Source organism: Bos javanicus, chromosome 4 (genome assembly GCF_032452875.1).
Source record: "Bos javanicus breed banteng chromosome 4, ARS-OSU_banteng_1.0, whole genome shotgun sequence".
Lineage (NCBI taxonomy): Eukaryota > Metazoa > Chordata > Mammalia > Artiodactyla > Bovidae > Bos > Bos javanicus.
This window is the reverse complement of record NC_083871.1, coordinates 113,441,116-113,457,859: the sequence shown is the minus strand read 5'-3', so window position 1 is coordinate 113,457,859 and position 16,744 is coordinate 113,441,116. Positions and strand designations below refer to the sequence as shown.

General features: G+C 54.1%; 3 protein-coding genes across 4 annotated transcripts in view; 1 reads left to right on the top strand and 2 right to left on the bottom strand.

The window, feature by feature from the left end:
• Positions 1-16,744, top strand: part of RARRES2 (retinoic acid receptor responder 2) — an 86,232-nt gene that overhangs the window by 33,681 nt on the left and 35,807 nt on the right. The window lies entirely within an intron of this gene.
• On the bottom strand, positions 8-5,206 carry ATP6V0E2 (ATPase H+ transporting V0 subunit e2). Its single transcript, XM_061415129.1, has 4 exons — positions 4,985-5,206; positions 3,518-3,565; positions 2,018-2,132; positions 8-1,652 (listed from the first exon to the last, which is right to left on the bottom strand). The coding sequence occupies exons 1-3, from the start codon at positions 5,086-5,088 to the stop codon at positions 2,039-2,041; spliced, it is 246 nt and encodes an 81-aa protein (XP_061271113.1). The 5' UTR covers positions 5,089-5,206; the 3' UTR covers positions 8-1,652; positions 2,018-2,038.
• The window catches only part of ZNF862 (zinc finger protein 862), a 32,970-nt gene continuing 21,534 nt past the window's right edge, over positions 5,309-16,744 (bottom strand). The window contains exons 6-8 of one of the 2 annotated variants that reach the window (XM_061415110.1): positions 13,334-13,441; positions 9,952-12,066; positions 5,309-8,326 (exon numbers count right to left, since the gene is read on the bottom strand). In XM_061415110.1, coding sequence (XP_061271094.1) covers positions 8,145-8,326; positions 9,952-12,066; positions 13,334-13,441 — 2,405 coding nt within the window. In that variant the 3' untranslated portion in view covers positions 5,309-8,144. Of the gene's footprint in view, positions 8,333-9,951; positions 12,067-13,333; positions 13,442-16,744 lie in introns of both variants that reach the window. The other variant, XM_061415108.1, reaches the window with a different exon arrangement.

The window sequence follows — 16,744 nt, the reverse complement described above, 5'->3', positions numbered from 1 at the left end:
ATGCTCCGCAATTTGGGGACAGGCTTTATTGCAGAGCCCCAGAGGCCGTGCACTCTCTGTAATCACAGCTGGGAGGTGGGCAAAGGTTCCACTTGAACAAGTCCTCCGTTTTCCTCCTCCTGCCAGGCCTGGTTCTGGGCAGAATCCGGGAAGCTGTACTCACTCTCAGGTCTCAGGAAAACGTAGTCCTTGATGTCCATACTCCAGGGTTGCAGCTCCAAGCAGCTGCCAGGCCCCTTTCCTGCCCCTCAAATCCACCCACCGAGGAACCGGGAATTGGGTGGGCAGGGGTGCGGCAGGCAGCAAACTTGGCCTCAGCCAGGAGTTTGCCCCTAGACAGGAGTTTCCCCACCTTTCATTCATTAGTCACTAGATATGGCCGCAAGACTCAGCACCCCACTCCAAGGGGGCCACAGAGCTCAGCACAGCAAGAGAGCTGGAAAGGGGGTGGAGGAATGTCAAAGGGAGGCCCCCATCTGAGCAACAGGCCAAGCCCAGAGCCAAGAAATCCAGGGGAGATGTACCATGTTCTGCCACCACGCCAAAACAGATGCCCGCTGAACAAAATGCCAATCAAATAAATAGTCAATAAATACAAGAGACTGGTTTCCCCCACCCCGGGGAGGCAGCACAGTGAGTCAGCTCTGGGACTGTCAGGTGTCTGCCCCAACTCTGCTGGGGGAAGTGAGCACATGGGCTGGGGCCTCAGGCTCCCTCTGGTCCGATGCCCGCAAGCTCTGCCTCCGGTCCTCACCAGGCCAAGGGTTCCCCAGCCCACACTGGGGACAGTCCTCAGGGCCCACGGCACCGCCCACACCTCACTCACAACTGTCTGTCTTCACCCTCCCTCCATCCAGGCGACCTCGAGGGGCTCAGAAATCCTCTCACAGGGAGTCTAGGCCTGGGGTGCGGGGGTAGCTGCTTCAGGCTGAGCCCTGGGAAAGGGAGGGAGCCTGATCCCCAGACAGGGAGGCCCAGGTCGGGGAGGAAGCGGGGAAAGGACATGCAGAGAAGATGCTACTTCCTGAGCAAGCCCCTTTGAGTGACTCAGAGGATAAAGGATGCTGAACATACAGCTTTCCAATCTTGATCCAAATTACTGTGGTGCTTTTTGTGTGTTAATGTTTGTCCGTTATGTCAACATTTCCAGAAATTTCACATCAAAGCATGTCAGAAAATCAAAGGAGAACTCCCAAGAGGGGCCTTTGCCACGGCCATCTCACAGGTGAGGAACTCACGCGGGCAGATGGTCCAGGATCACAGAACCCGGCGGTGCAGGACCCGGCCTCCTCCCCAGGGCTTCCTCTCCAGCCTCGGAGCATCTTGGCTCCAAGCGCTCCTCCCCAGGACGCCTGGCCGGCCTTGGGCTCCCCCTTGTAGTACAAGGCAGCCCCCACCCTAGTCAGCTCCCGGCCAGGACCTACTCAGGGAGGAGCGGGCAGAGGGAACTTGAGGGCTGGACATCGGCTGCTCTGGCTGGCTCTGAGCCCGGCCTTCCTGAGCTGGGGAAGGCGGGACTTTCCAGAACCCGGCAGGCCTTAGGGGAGGGGGCCCAGAGGGACCAGACACAGCTAGGGGGACGGAGACGGGGGACGGTGACAAAAGAGTCATCAGGGACAGTGGAGCCACGGTCATCCGGACAGCGGGGGCACCTGAAAGCACATCACGTGACAGCGTCACGGCCTCGCGGTGGAGACCCCGTCCCCCAGCCCCGCCTTGGGGAGCGGGGTTCACCACGACCCCTGAGCCTGCCCTCCCAACAGATTCTGCTGCCTCCTCGGGGGTCTGCAAACCCACAAGTGAGGCTGGGCCCACGTGCTCCCCCCAGGACCCTGATCTTCTGTCTGTGCTGCCCAGCACAGCGTGGGGTTGGCGGGGTGCGGGGCGCGGAGCAGATGCTCAGGGGCTTGTTCTTCTTAATAAATGACAGCCTTTGTCCACACGCAAAGTCCTGCAACCCTGCCTGACTTGTCCTCCCCACCCCTGCCTGCCCGCCCACCCGCCTGCCCAGCAGTACCTGGGGCCGCTGAGGCGACGGTTACTCCCACAGGAAGCGAACGTACCAGATGGTCTCATTCTTCAGCTGGGGCCCGAACAGGGGATTCAGCTGAGCCAAGATGGCAATGAGCCAGCTGCCAGGGACAGCACAGCGCGGGTGAGCCCAGGGCACCGGGAACTCCACTGTGCGTCACGCCAGTGGTCACATGACCCACCCAGCGCATGGATGGTCTGGCTTCCAGAGAGGGAAGGGTCCCTTGGAGACATCCGCACTGCAGCCAGCTCCGGGGCTCAGTCAGGGCACGTGGGTTTGGGTTTAGGTTTGGTGACTTGTTTTGTAGATTTATAAGATCCCTGTGTTGGGGCTGGACTCAGGGTGTTAGAGAAGAGGTAAGACGGCCCCCAGGGGCACAGAGGGAAGCCATTCTGACTTAAGATGGCTTAACTACCTGGAGAATCCCATGGACAGAGGAGCCTGGTGGGCTAAGTCCATGGGGTCGCAAGAGTCCGACACCACTGAGCGAGTAAACCGCCACCACCAACTGCTCATGAGAGAGGCCTCCCTCAAAACCAGAGCTTGGACTTATTCGTCAGTTTGGCAGCCAGGGAGATTTAAACATGGAGCAGGCTGACATAGAACTGGGGAGCAACGGTGGAGTGTCTCTTTTGTAAAAGGGGAGGGGCTACCATGAAAGGCACTTACAGAAAGAGAACACCTAGACCCTACTGATGTGGAAATTGACCCCCTCACATGGTCCAGGCACTCCCATCTCTTGGTATGTGTTCTGTATCCCAGGACTTGGAATATAGGACAGTATTCTATATGTACTGACTTTGCCAAGTTTGAAGACCACTGTTCATCCAGTGGTTCTAAATAGTCAGCATCACAAGCACTCAGGGGCATGCATTAAAAGTACAGATTCCTGGAGGGACTTCCCCAGTGGTCCACTGGTTAAGAATCTGCCTTCCAGTGCTAGGGATGTGAGTTCAATCCCTGGTTGGGGAACTAAGATCCCACATGTGGGGCAACTAATCCCCTCATGCCATAACAAAAGACCCTGTGTGCTGCAACTAAGACCTGATGCAGACAAATAAATAAATTTTAAATAAAAATACAGATTCCCACGTGCAGACTGTGAGAACTATGATGTAGTGAGTCCAAGGTGGAACCCTGAAACCTATGTTTTACAATCTCTCCAGGGGATTCTGATGCCCATCGGGGACAACAGGCACCGAGTGGGCCCCACTCACTCGTGTCACAGATTAGACAACTGCAGCCCATGGACATGGCAGAGCTTGTCCAGATGATACACTCAGAACCAGAACCCAGAGTTCATAACTCCCAGCCCGTCACTCTCTTTGCTACTCCAAACCCCTCTTCTTCTGTGGTTTACAGACTCAGCCTTTCAAGAGCTGAATGTGTCGGTACCAGGACAGAGGCGAGAGCAGGGCTGGGAGAGGAGGAAAGAAGGGAGGACAAGGGCCCCCGCGGACTAGGAGCTGGGAGAGCAGTACTTACAAGAGGTAACAGCAGACAGCAGTGGCCACCAGCATAGTGATGATCACTCTGCAATGGAAGAGGATGTCAGGTCAGGATGGATGGAAGCAGCACCCTCCATCTGGCCTGGCCAAGGCCAAGGCCAGAGAAAGAGCTCCTGGTGCCAACCCCTTTCCCTCTGGCCTTCTTGATGCCACCTGAACACAAGGAGGCTGAGATCTACTTGGGTAAGAATTGCTAGATGGAAAAGAAAAACTCTAAGTGTCACCTCTTGGGGAAGCCAACCTCGACCACATCCAACTTACATTATCAATCTTTCCCTTCACATATCTCCCTTCTCCATCACCCACTGTTTCTCCATCGTAGAGGAGTCATGTTGGAGAACAACACTGCACACAGCTGCATTTGCAGCCACCCACCGTGGAGTGGTCTCCGGGATCCAAAATTCACTGGGCAAAGGGAAGGAAGACAGAAGACAGAGCAAGAAGCAAGGAGACCAAGGGTCATCTCTGAGGCAGAGTAAGCAGTTACACTGAGAATAGGGACTTTTTGCCTTGAGTCCCACTCCAAGACTGGAAACAGAGGCTTTAAATGCAGCAGGAGAGACTTCAGTTAGAAGAAAAAACTCACCAGTGTGTAGGAGAGTTGATGCACTAAAACGGTTTACAAGGTGAGGCCATGGGACCTCAGCCCTGAGAATCTTGAAAAACAGAGGCAACATCCATATGCAGCCTCAGGCTGAGGCTAACCCTAACCCAAACCAGGCCCTATGACCTCTGCTTGAGGTTGGTGCCAGACACATCAGCATCTGATCCATTCTCTCAACATTACCAAGCACCATGGGCCAGTCCCGAGCTGGGCACTGGGGTCTACAGTGGTGAAAAGGCAGTCTTCCACCTTGAGGAACTTGTCATCAAAGGGTGAGGGCCCATCACTGCTGAAGAGACTATGAAGCAAAAACCCGTGAGTGGTGCAACAGGTATAGAAACCTGCTGGGAGCCCCCAAGAAATATTGACACTGGCTAAAAATTATTCCATACAGCATGTGCCATGCACAACTAACAGTTTTATATACATTATTTTGTGTAATCCTCAGAGCAGCCTTAAAAGGCAGGAGTCATCATCACCCCCAGTGACCCAAGAAGAAAGTGAGGCTTGAAGGGGTGAGGGACGCTCAAGGTCACAGCTGGGCAGGAATGGACAAGCTGCATCAGTGGCTCACCAGACTTTACCTTCCCAGGCGCGGGGGCAGGGGGCGGCGCGGGCTTGGCTGTCTCCTCCTTTCGACAGCACGACCTTCTCTGCCCTTTGGACCCGACAGCCCGCCTGTTCCCGGTTGTACGCGGCCCAGCGCGGACCCGGGAGGAGGACTGGGGCGCCGCGCGCCGGGACCAGTGCCCGCTGCCCTGCTGCCGCCTCGCGCCGGAGGAGGGGTGGGCCCAGGCGCAGAGGGGTCCCCAGGGAGGCTGGGCCGCGCGCGATCCTTACCCGCGATTGGGTCCTTTGGGTACGAACCAGGGCCCAGCGATGCCGATGAGGCCCCAGAACGTGGTGAAGATGACGACCGGGAGGGCGAAGGAGTGCGCCGTCATGGCCAGGTGCGGGATGCGGGTCAGAGCTGCGGATGCTCCGCTGGGTACCTGTCACGGCCGGGCAGGGGACTCCGAGCATGCGCAGCAGGACCCTGCCGCCGCGAAAGAGCGCGTTCTGCCGCCCCGCTCGCGCATGCGCGGCAGCTAGACACTCGGGACGGAGGGGAACTTTGATCCGCCCAGCCGGTTTCCTATAGGATTTACGGGATAGAGGCACATATGGGGAAAACCTATGCTTTATTCGGATAGCACAAAGGTTGAGAATCGAACATGGTTTTCTTAAACCGTGTTTTGCACATCTTTGAAACCAGAGAAGTGGACCTCGGCAGACGGACCCCTGGATGGAGGGAACAGGCCCATCATCACCTGGTCCTTAGCACCCTAGGAACTCAACGTGGGTTTGAGGGAAGGAAAAGGTCTGGAGGAGCTGACCTCCTCCGCGTCTGGCGAGGGCGGGGGCCGGCCCCCAGCTCCTGCCTGGTCTCTATGGCTATTGAACTCACGTTGTCGGTTATACCGCTGGTCACTGAGCTTGTCAGCCCTCTCGGCATCGCTATGGAGACCACAGGCGGGAACGAGAGTGGAGGCAGGGCTAGGGCTCTGGCCAAAGACAGAGCGCTCGCTCCTTCCATTCCCAGCGCCCTTCAGCTTGTTTTCTCCAGGAAAAAGTAGGCAGGCTCTCTAACAGTGGGGTCTCCAGGCCCTGGGGTCTGAAGGCTGCCAGACTCTTGAAACAAAACGCAGGAGCCAGCCTGGGCAAGGGTAGGGGTTGGGGGGGTCTCTCCATGCTTCGGCCCTGGGGTCCTCCCCAAAATGGCCAGCGTCCTCTTTTCCATGAGCTAACAGAGGGGAGCCAGAGCATGGCTGTGCTCCTTGAGGAACTGGGCAGCGTAACTTCCCATGATAAACAGCATTTTCAGTAGTCCCCCTGCCCAAGGGGCCCAAGTTTCTCACAGATGGCACTGGAGGCTTCCTGAGAGCACAGGTGTGGAGGGGCAGGGGCGGCTCTGGTGGGCCTCCGCCTCACATGGGGTTTGTGCAGTGGCGCTAATGCACAGTGGGGCTGGCAGGACTAGTCTCTTGCTCTGAGGAGTCTTAAAGAATGGCAGCTGCCACGGGGAGGATGCTGCGGGAATGTCATTCAATGGGAATCCCAATGGTGGGAGCTATAAAACCCCCACTTGAAAGGGCCCTTCTCTCTTCCACCCCGCCAATTCATACCCTTGGCAACTGGCCAAGGGCAGATCCCTCAACTCCCTGTAGAGCCCCATGTGAATGGGTCGGGAGGCCTGGGCTCCATCTTGGCTGTGTGGACAGTGGCCAGGCCAGAGCTCCAAGGGCCCACGGTACAGCTCAGCCCCCAGGACACAGCGCTGGAGACTGCCAAAGGTTAAAAGGCAGGAAGCGAGAACAAAATTCTTGGCTCAAAGCTGAAGAAAACAGGAAAGTGATGGCAGTAAGGCAGAGTCAGGAACACTGGGAACCATAGGTTCTGCCCATGAGGCACTCGGTACCAACATCTCAGGGGCTCTCAGCACCCTTCCAGGGTCTGCTCAAGGGTCAGATTGCTTGGGCCTGAAGCACAGAGCAGGGACCCCACCTGGGGCCCAGCAGCAAGCCAGGATGGAGCGCTACATCTTGCCTGTCTAAAGCCAGAGAAAGGCAGAAGCCTTCCCTCCAAGCTCCCCTGGTTTCCCACCTGTGGGAAGGAAGGCAGGAGGCAGACACCACGTCGTACTTGGCCAGTCAAGCAGCCTAGGCCTCCCCAGAGCAGCTGCCCTGGAAGGAAACATGCCCTACTTCCTGGTGGAAAGGGAGACGGGGAGAGGCAAGGGGAACCGAATCGTGTGGGACACCCTCTGTGCTGCCGGGGTGGTCTTCTCAGGCTTCAGTGAGCCCGCAAAGTTCCTGGGGGGCCTGTGGGAAACAGTCCCGGGGAGCTGATCAGGTGGGTCTGCGTTGAAACATTTAAACCAACACCCCTATTGATTCCCAGGCTGGTCCCCAGAGCACCTCTGGGAAGAATGGACTAGACCATTATGCTGAGGGCACCTCCTCCCACAATAAGGACATGGGTAGCAAGGGACAGGGACAAGAGCTGATGACAGCCAAGTCCACTCTGCCTCCTGAGGCCCGTCTTTGCCCACAGAGGAGCTGTCAGCCAGCAGTCCCGCGGAGGCCGGGCACTAACAGGCACTTGGCTTCTCTGCTGCCGTTTCACGTAGAGGGACGTGAAGGCACAGGAGACAGGAAGGGGGCCATCATGGTTGACCCACTGCCTGAAGCAGAGCTGGGGCTGGATCCCAAGCCCCCCAAGTGCAAACTCATCCATACGCTCTGCTCCGCAGAAATCCAGGGCTTGGCATGACACAGAGGCTGGACTGGTGGGAAGCGCCAGGCCCCTCCAGGGAGACACTCCTTCCGTCTAGGAGCTGTTGGTTGCTCAGGGTGCAGGGATTCTGCTTGCTGCATCCTAGAGGCAGGCCCCGAGATGAGGCAGAGACAGCCTCTGAGGCAGGTCTCCTGTGTGTTGAGACTTCCCTGCTTCTGCTATGGAGCCAGGGGGACACAGCCCAGAGCCAGGCCGGCCCCAGTCCTGCTCACCCCCTGCCCTCACCTCATGCCTCAGGCTGTGGGTGGCCCCCTGGATGCTCCCCAACTACCCAGGGGCCGGAGTGCTCCTTCAAGCCCTTCCCCCAGCTGTCATTCCCACTTCAGAAAAGTCTTCTTGCCACCAGAAGCTGAGGATTTCATGATGGGATTATGTACTGAAGCATCTTGAAAGTGAGCTTGAGATAGAATCTCTATGCAAATTTAAGTGCTGTGAGGTCCCCCTGGGCCTGGAGAAGGGCCCCGGGAAACAAGCCGTGCACCTCCTGACCCCCGGCCTCCCCGGGGTGTGGCTTTAACTGCCTTGTCACTGCCCACCTCCCAGTGCTTAGCGTCCCACCCAATGAAGACTCGGGTGGCCTCGAATCCAAGGGCCTGTCACCACGATCACAAGGCCAGGGCAGCATGGGGCTCCAAGGAATGAACTCGTCAGATTCCTGCTCCTACTACAGGAGTGCTTTAGCAGGACAGCCTGGGGCCTCCTGGCCAAGGAGGGGACATGGCAGCCTCTCAGGAGGCTCCAAGACGCAGGCCGTCAGGACCTCCACTGGTTCCCTGCAGGACGGGCCAGGCGGCTTCCAGGCGGTGGGCTCCTCCCTGCAGAGTGCACCAGTCTTCTTCCTGAGCCCTGCCCCTCGTGTGGGAGGAAAGAGAAGCCACAGTGAGCAGGAGACAACAGTTCAGGTGATCATCCATCCCCCCCACATCCAGCTGCACCCAAGGGAGGCTGGGAGAGTAACCCCCGGCAGAACAGACTGGAGGCGGACAAGGACTGCTCTCCAGGGCTCAAGTGAGTCCCACTCTGCGGACTCTTCCACCCGAGGGCAGCGGAGCTCATGGGGTGATTCTGCCCCCAGGGGACCCTAGGCAGAGTCTGGAGGGAGACATTTCCAATTCCTACAACCCGGAAGGTGCTGCTGGTAACCAGTGGGTGTGTAGTGGGCAAGCCGGGGTTGGCTGAGCACAGGACGGGCCCCCACAACAAAAAACTATCTGGCCCCGAATGTCCACAGTGCCAAGGCTGAGAAACTGCCTGGGGAGGAAGGCTTTGTTATATAAAATCTGGCTGGGTTCTCTGTTTGCTTCAGAGGTACAGTCCCATTGCCCTGTGATTACAACCTGCAGAAGGGCATGGATGAGGGCAACTTCTCCTCCACCTCTGGGGGCCAGGCTCAAAGAGCAACTCGTTCAACAGATGCTGGGTGAAGGACCCTATCTCAGAAGCACCCTCTTTCCTTCTCCCCATTTCTGCCACCCACCTCCCTGCACCCACCGCCCAGCAGCAGGCCCAGGGCCACCCTGCTACCCGTGGAGCCTGTCAACCCTGAGGCCAGTCCACTGCTGATGACCACAGACCCCGAGACAGAATGAGAGTGGAAGCAACAGGACGGAGACCCGTGCACAGCCTGGAGAAGCTCTGGTTTTCTTTGTTCAGTGACTACTTGAAAAGAGGAAAATTTCTTGCTTAAGACTTTAGTAACTGGGTCTCCAGGATAATATCACTTCCCTCAAACCTAGTCCCGGCCCAGCCCTCCAAGCGAGTTGAGAGGCTCTCCTCATGGACCCCTCCCCTGCCTGAAACCTCTAACCTTCTCCTCCATGCAGCACAGTCCTCACAGCCCCTCTGACCTGCACTGACCTCTTCCTGCTGCAAACAGGGTCCCCACAGCCCATGACAAGGTGGTGTCCCTGCCCTCACTCATCCAGTCCTCGAGTTAGTCCTGGTCATAGCTGATCCTCTAACGGACGCCATGGGTATTACTCGCCAGACACTGTTCTAAGCACCTTTGTTGTTGTTGTTCAGTCACCAAGTTGTAAACAACTCTTCCCAACCCCGTGGACTGCAGCACTCTAGGCTTCCCTGTCCCTTCCCATCTCCCAGAGTCATTAATTCACTTTACAGATGAAAAACCAAAGTACAGAGAGATTAAGTTGCCCGAGGTCACATGCTAGTTAGCGGCACGACTAGAACTTGAACCTGGGCAGCCTGGCTCTGGAACTTCCTGCTCTTAGCGCTGCGCCCTGCAGCCTGCAGTGTGGGCGCCCAGCCTGTCTAGCTGAATTATAAAGGTGACCTATCCTGAGCACCCACCGGTCTAGCAAACAGTTAAGCACGTGACCCCTTAGAGCAAGCCTGTGGTAACAGCTGACTTGAGCGGAATCTACCAGGCTGTCAGCTCAGGGCGGGGCTGGGAAGCTGAGGTTCTCCTCTTTGGCGTCCCTGCGTCTAGGAGCTCTGCTGTGCATACTTACTTGCGTGGGAGCGGGACGGCACCGGGGCACAGGTGTAGACGTGGCTGAACCGCCGGCCTGAGGAGGTCAGGTACCAGTGCTGGATGGCCGGCTGGGGGTCATACTCTGTGACCGCCACACCATTCACGGCCGTCATCATAAGCATGTTGATCACCTCATTGGAGAGCTTGGTCCTCTCATCGGTCCTGATCCGGTTCATGGCACTGAATCCGCGCTCACAGCAGGAGGTGGAGACAGGCACGCAGACCACCAGGGCCAGGAGCCGGCTGAGCAGGGGGAAGCGGCGGTGCTGGGCCAGCGCGTGCTTGCACAGCATGGAGAAGGGCAGGTTCTGGGCCATGGCCTTCAGGCCCAGCCACTCCTCCAGCAGAGCCTCCTCGCTGTATCCTGGGGGGAGTGAGAGCTCAAAATACCTGGCCAGGGTCAGGATGTCGTCATTCCCGAAACTGGCCAGGGCCATCCCACTTGGCCAGGCCTTGGTGTCAAACACCTCCATGTTCCTGAGCTGCGGGGGACGGTCAGCGTCAAACCTGCGCTGGAGGTATTCGATCCCCGTCAGGACCACTCTCTCCCTGTCTGCCTGGAACCATTGTTCTGACGTTTCAGTCCTCTCCAGCACGATGCCGTGGAGCCGCCCGTCCCTGAAGCCAGCATTGAACTCTTCCTCTTTGGGGCCTGCCCGGTGACGGAGGGTCTCCAGTGCCACGTAGGCCCGCCCCAGCGTGGCGTTCACCTCGGTGATCAGCACGATCTCCTTCTGGCATACCTCGGACAAAGGCCGGTAGAGGCTCAGGAAGTCCAAGAGGAAGTGGCAGAACTTGAGGAAATGGAAGCCCTTCATCAGCTTCAGCATGCCTTGGGCCCTGTGCCCAACCTGCCCACCCGCGTCCGCCACGCTCTGGAGGTGCCTGGCCAGGGCGGGCCAGCTCAGGGTGAGCGCGTTCAGCGTGCGCCTCTCGCTGGCCACCCACCTGACGGCATTCAGGTCCTTCAGGCGGACCATTTCCTGCTCCAGGGGAGCCGCGCCTTCCTGCAGCTCATTCAGCCTCTTGTTGGAGGACTGGTAGAACTTGAAGACGGTTCGGATGTGCCGGTCACACTTCTTGACCAGGCCGATGCCCCCGCAGGCGTCGACCACGGCCAGGGGGAGCCGGTGGGCCACGCAGTGCACTGGCAGCAGCTGGGGCAGGATCTCCTGGAGCTTCTCCACCAGGCCGCCCCCGCAGCGCAGCGGGGCGGAGCCGTCAGTTCCCAGGCCCACCACCCAGCCCGGCTTCCGGAAGGGGATGTCCAGTTCGTCCAGAGCCGAGATGATTGTCTCGAAGTATCCGTCGGCCGTCTCGCTGTGGAGGGGGGCCAGCGTGAGGTAAGACTCCTTCATCTCCGTCCCCTTCAAATAGCGCAGGTAGATGCCCACACAGGACTGGTCGGAGGCGTCCGTGGCGCCGTCTAGCAGCACGCTCAGGCACGGGGAGTTGCGCACGTCCTCCAAGATCTCCTTCTTCAGAGTCTCGGAGATGTGCTTGATGAACTGCGTGCAGGCGGTACGGTTTCGGTACTTGCCCAAAATCATGGTCCCCGTGCTCTGGAGGAGCTGCAGGATCTTCTCGAAGTCGTTCAGGGGCCTTGAGTGGTACGCGATTGAGTAGGCGGCGTGGAAAAAGTGCTCCATGTTGGCCATCAGGTCACTGGAGATCTCGGGGACTGCGGCGGCCTGTGGGGTGTCCTCCCTGACTTCCACGGTGTTGACACAGAGCTTGTGTGCTTTGCTGACTTCGTGGTACTTTAAAGTCTCCACTTTGAAAGGGCCTGTGTAGCCGCGGACCAGCCGGGATGATCTGTCATGGAGACTAGGCCTTTCTTTGCAAGCTGAGCAGAAAAGCTTGGTCTCTTTGGGGTCCATCACTAACCACGGGAACTGCCCAAACCACGACCTCTGAATTGAGCGGGGTCTGTAAGTCCTCTTGATTTTCGCCTGTCCATCTGCCTCCAGTTCACAAAGGCGGGGCCTGCAGTAGGAGGTACACGTCTCCACAGAAGGAACTGGAAGCCACGAGGACTCTACAGCCGAAGCCTGTATGTGCGCCTCTCTAACGGCCACCGTCTTCTTTTTCCCTTTGGGGCAAATCAGACTGTGCTTGGTTTTGCTGCCCAGGACTCTGCAGCCTCCTATCAGCTAAGACACCCCAATTCAGTAAGTACCCCTTATGCAAAGCAGAGAAGATGGATGGGCTCCACCTTTCTAGAAATCAGAAAGTGAAAAGTGAAACGTTGCTCAGTCGTGTTGGACTCTTTGCAACCCCATGGACTATACAGTCCATGGAATTCTCCAGGCCAGAATACTGGAGTGGGTAGCTGTCCCCTTCTCCAGGGGATCTTCCCAGGAGTGGCTTCTCTTGAAACCCTTTCCCATTATTTTCTCTGAAAGCCAGTCTGGCTCCCCACGGGTTATGTGCTAATCCTCATGGTTGCTTCAGCCAGCCGCCCCTTCTCTACCCACACAGCTACCCTGGGATCACGTGACATCAGATGCTCATAAGCTTAATTAACCACCTTGGCCGTAGATGCTGTTGGATGGTCTTAATCCTCTTTCGAGGCACCATAAAGAAATGAGGGCAAACATCCATAAGTCTTCTTATTAGCCTGAGAAACAAAGGGGGCATGGAGGTTTACACAGTAGCTGCTGCTGCTAAGTCACTTCAGTCGTGTCCGACTCTATGTGACCACATAGACGGCAGCCCACCAGGCTCTGCCATCCCTGGGATTCTCCAGGCAAGAACACTGGAGTGGGTTGCCATTTCCTTCTCCAATGCATGAAAGTGAAAAGTGAAAGTGAAGTCGCTCAGTCGTGTCCGACTCTTAGCGACCCCATGGACTGCAGCCTACCAGGCTCCTCCGTCCATGGGATTTTCCAGGCAAGAGTACTGGAGTGGGGTTCCATTGCCTTCTCCAACACAATAGCTAGGGGCCAATAAGTTACTGACGGACATATGCAGACCTGCTAACTCCCACAGACCAGCAGTGTTGACGCTAAACACAGAGGAGCAGGGAGAGGGAGGCGAGGCTCACGGCCTGTGGGTCACATGGCTCCTCGTGACCAGTGTCCACCACGTATCTCCCCCATCAGCTCTACCACACCATCCTGGTTTCACCTCCACTCATCGAAGCTCCTTACTTTTCCCAAACAGTCCCAGTTTCTCAGACTATTCTATGCTCTGAAGGCAGGGTTAGTTTCATATTCATGTTTTTCTACCCAGGGCCTAACATAGGGCCCCGTGGACAATAGAGCCACACGAGTGTGGCTGAACTGACACTGTGTGACGTCCTGTAGCTGCCTGGCCCCTGGACAGACAATTCAAGTGCTTGGCAGATCAAGACCCACCTGGAGGAGGACGGCCTTTCCCCAACTTTGGCCCATGTGGGTCCCTGATCCAGGGTGCAGCTCTCCGCTCCAGTTTTGAGATCAGGTCTGGTTTGGCAGCAGCAGGCCCTGTTTCAGGGACAAAGAGTCATAGTGACGTCACGGCCCTGGACTATCAAGTCAAGCAACCCACGCAAAAGACCTGGGGAGGCCTCGGGTGTATTTCCTGATAAAATCTATTCAACTAGGGGTGCGATGAAAGCATACCTGTCTAGGGTTCCAATTGATTCTTAAAACCCAAAAAAGGCAGCCAGATTAGGGGTATCCCTTAGCTCCATGGGCCAGACATGGAAGCCATGAGTCAGCTACATACATCTAGAGGGGAAAGGGTGAAAACAGGAAGAAATACAGAGGCCAAAAGTAAAGAAGACAGGGAAGATAAAGTCACACAAGAAGTGGGAGAGGGTCACCAACAACTGTCCCCTGTACGTGCTTCTCAGAGACACCCATGGCTGGCCTTGGTGCAGGTGGCTACTACACGGGGCACTTGAAAGGCCCCTAACGCTGTGTCTACACCAGCAGTGGGCCCTGAAATCCGCCTCAAAGAGATTCATGTCTTTGGGTTAAGTACTGCCCTTTACTGAAAACATAAATAGTCTTCAGGGGTATGTGAAAAAATTTCTCTCTTGATTTAAAATAAAATCCATCATCTCTACTTACATGCTTTTTATGTATCAATGTGAATGGGTGTATAAACTTTTTTGGAAAGACATATGCAAGCAACTGGTAACTGTGGGCATTTCTGTTGAGGGACTGAAAAACAAGGTAAAGGGAGACTATTTTCACTATTCATCTTCAGATCATTGGGATATATTTATATGTTCATGTGTGTGTGTGTGTACCCACATATTATTACTAATGAAAATATAATAGATTATTAATCTGTGGTAGACTGAACACATATCCTTCTTAAAACATCTCTTAAATGAGGGCAAATGAATAATAGCAGTAAAAAGAAGCATAAGCCCAAGAGAGACACTGCACTAGAAATGTTAATGCATCTTTAGAAGGAAAGGAGATAAAAGAGAAGAACTGACAGAGCTGAACACCAAACACCAGCAGAGGGGATAACAAGGAGAAAAAAGTGAGGCTGACCTCAGAGTCCCCACAAGAGCCAGGACCTGGAGGCACCAGGCACAGCAAAAGGTGGTGGCCAAGAAGAGACCTGTTCAAGTCCAGCTCCTCTCACCTAGTCCAGGAAACCGGAAAATACCACCACCCTCCCTCGGGGAGAAGAGAGATTAGTCCACAGAAAAACTTAACCAGAAAGGTTCTAGGCCCTGGGATGGTGGGGTGAGTGAAAGATGAAGGAAAACCACTGCAATGCAAATAGATGAAGACAGCCTACAGACCAGAAGTTGTATTCCAGGGCTCAGAAACACCAGCCTGGCATACAGCCATGCAGGAGACCACAAGTTTTCTTTAGAGAAACAGACCTGCCCCTCCCCAGCCCCCCTCACCAAAATACCTACGGATCCAGCCTTTGGAAGGTGTTTCAGTGAAACATCCAGGTTCACAGATGGTCACCCTACAGTGAATGTAACTGAGAGGTTAACAGGCAGGAAGGCCAGGGGTCTCCAAATGGAGGAAATAGGCTGCAAGTGTCAGACATTTCTTATCTCTCCCTTAAGCGGCAGGAGGAAACAAACTACAAGGGTCAGATTTTTTTCCTTCTCTATACAAAATTAAAAGGCGATCTTTCTTAAAATTCTGTGTTGCCATGACGACACCTGGTCCCACCTGAACTTAACTTTTCTCAAACCTTGAGCTAACCAATGCATTTTTCTTATGGAAATATTTTTCTTAAGCTATGTTAATGAAACTATGTATTGGCTTTGGAATTTGCCTTTCTTCAAAATGGTTCCACCTAACTTTTTTTCTTTTCTCAAACCTTGGGCTGATTTCATATCAATTGTTTTATGGCTGGGGGCCATCCTATCTCAAAAATGCATATTGTGGAAGAGGGGCCTGGTGAAACTCCCTCAGCCTTGAAGTGTCTCTCTTATCTGATTAATAGCTTTCTAACAGACATAAAACAACTTGCAAAAGACTAGCAGGTGGGCACTCTTTCTGCTCCCTTCTGATGTCCATGTCAGAAGCTTTCTCTATCTCTTTTATACTTTAATAAAACTTTATTACACAAAAGCTCTGAGCAATTAAGCCTCATCACTGGCCCTGGACTGAAATCCTCTCCTCCAGAGGCCAAGAATCCAGCGTCTTTCACGGCTTAGCAGCAACCTTTCATAACCTACCCCTTGAGTCCCAGCCATGCACACAGAGATTCCAGTCAGTTTTTAAGGCTTTATTCTTAAATATGAATGAACCTAAAGATATTTATTCAAGACAAACTGTGAACATGAAACAAGAAGGAAAAAGAATGGAAGGAACTAGAGACAGAAGCAAAACAAAATTTCAATCCCTCCCCTAAAAAGGAGAATATTCCCACCAAGAAAAGTCATAATAGTTATCCATGAAAAGAGCAATGAAGACTCTGAGATTAAAAATATGATAGAAGAAATTTTTAAAAATTAAATAGAATTGTTAGAAAATAAAATGGAGGAAATCTCTAGGAAAGTCGAAGAAAAAACACAGAAGCAGAAAACAGGAAAAAAAGTAAAAAGTAAAACAAAACCAGGGACTCGATTTAGAAAGTCTAATATCTAACTAATAGGACTTGGGAGAAAGACAAAATAGGAAGGAAGAAATAATACAAAAATGTTTCCTCAAACTGGAAAGTATGTTTCCACATGGAAGGGAAGCACCAGATACCTAGAACAAAAGATGATGAAAAAACATTTATATCATTAAGCACTAAGTACTTCAAAACACTGGGACAGATCTTAAAACCTTTAAGAGTGGAAAAACAGGCAGTGTTCAAAGATTTAGGAATAAAAATATAATTAGACTTCTCAACAGGACCTGTAAAACCTAAAAGCAGTGCTTTCAAAATTCTGAAGATAATCATCTCCAACCTGGAACTCTATACCCAAACTAAGTTATCAATTGTGAGAGCAGAATAAGGGCATTTTTAGACATACAGACTCTAAAATATTTCCTCCCATGAACCCTTTCTTAGAAAGTTACTGAAGGATGTGCTCCAATAAAATGAAGACGTAAACCTAAAAGAAACAACAGATCTGGGAAATAGGAGAGAGACAAAAGAAAGTCCAAGGCCACAGATAGGCAGCAGACCTAAAGAATAACTAGCTTAGGCAGAGCAGAGGGACGGAAGACTCAGTGATAGACATCTCCAGAAAAAAAGTGAGATAAGTCACAGGATGTTCAATCATGTGGAAGAAATTCTTTGAGGAGCTGTATAATTCCAGGGAGAACTTGAGAAGAAGTGGTGATAGCACAGAAAACTAAAAAAAT

Excerpts from the sequence above, each read along its gene's own strand:
- ATP6V0E2 (XM_061415129.1), bottom strand. The coding sequence starts at position 5,088 with ATGACGGCGCACTCCTTCGCCCTCCCGGTCGTCATCTTCACCACGTTC. Across the intron at positions 3,566-4,984 it reads CCCAAAGGACCCAATCGCGG|AGTGATCATCACTATGCTGG; the intron begins GTAAGGATCGCG and ends CTTCCATTGCAG. Across the intron at positions 2,133-3,517 it reads GCTGTCTGCTGTTACCTCTT|CTGGCTCATTGCCATCTTGG; the intron begins GTAAGTACTGCT and ends TGTCCCTGGCAG.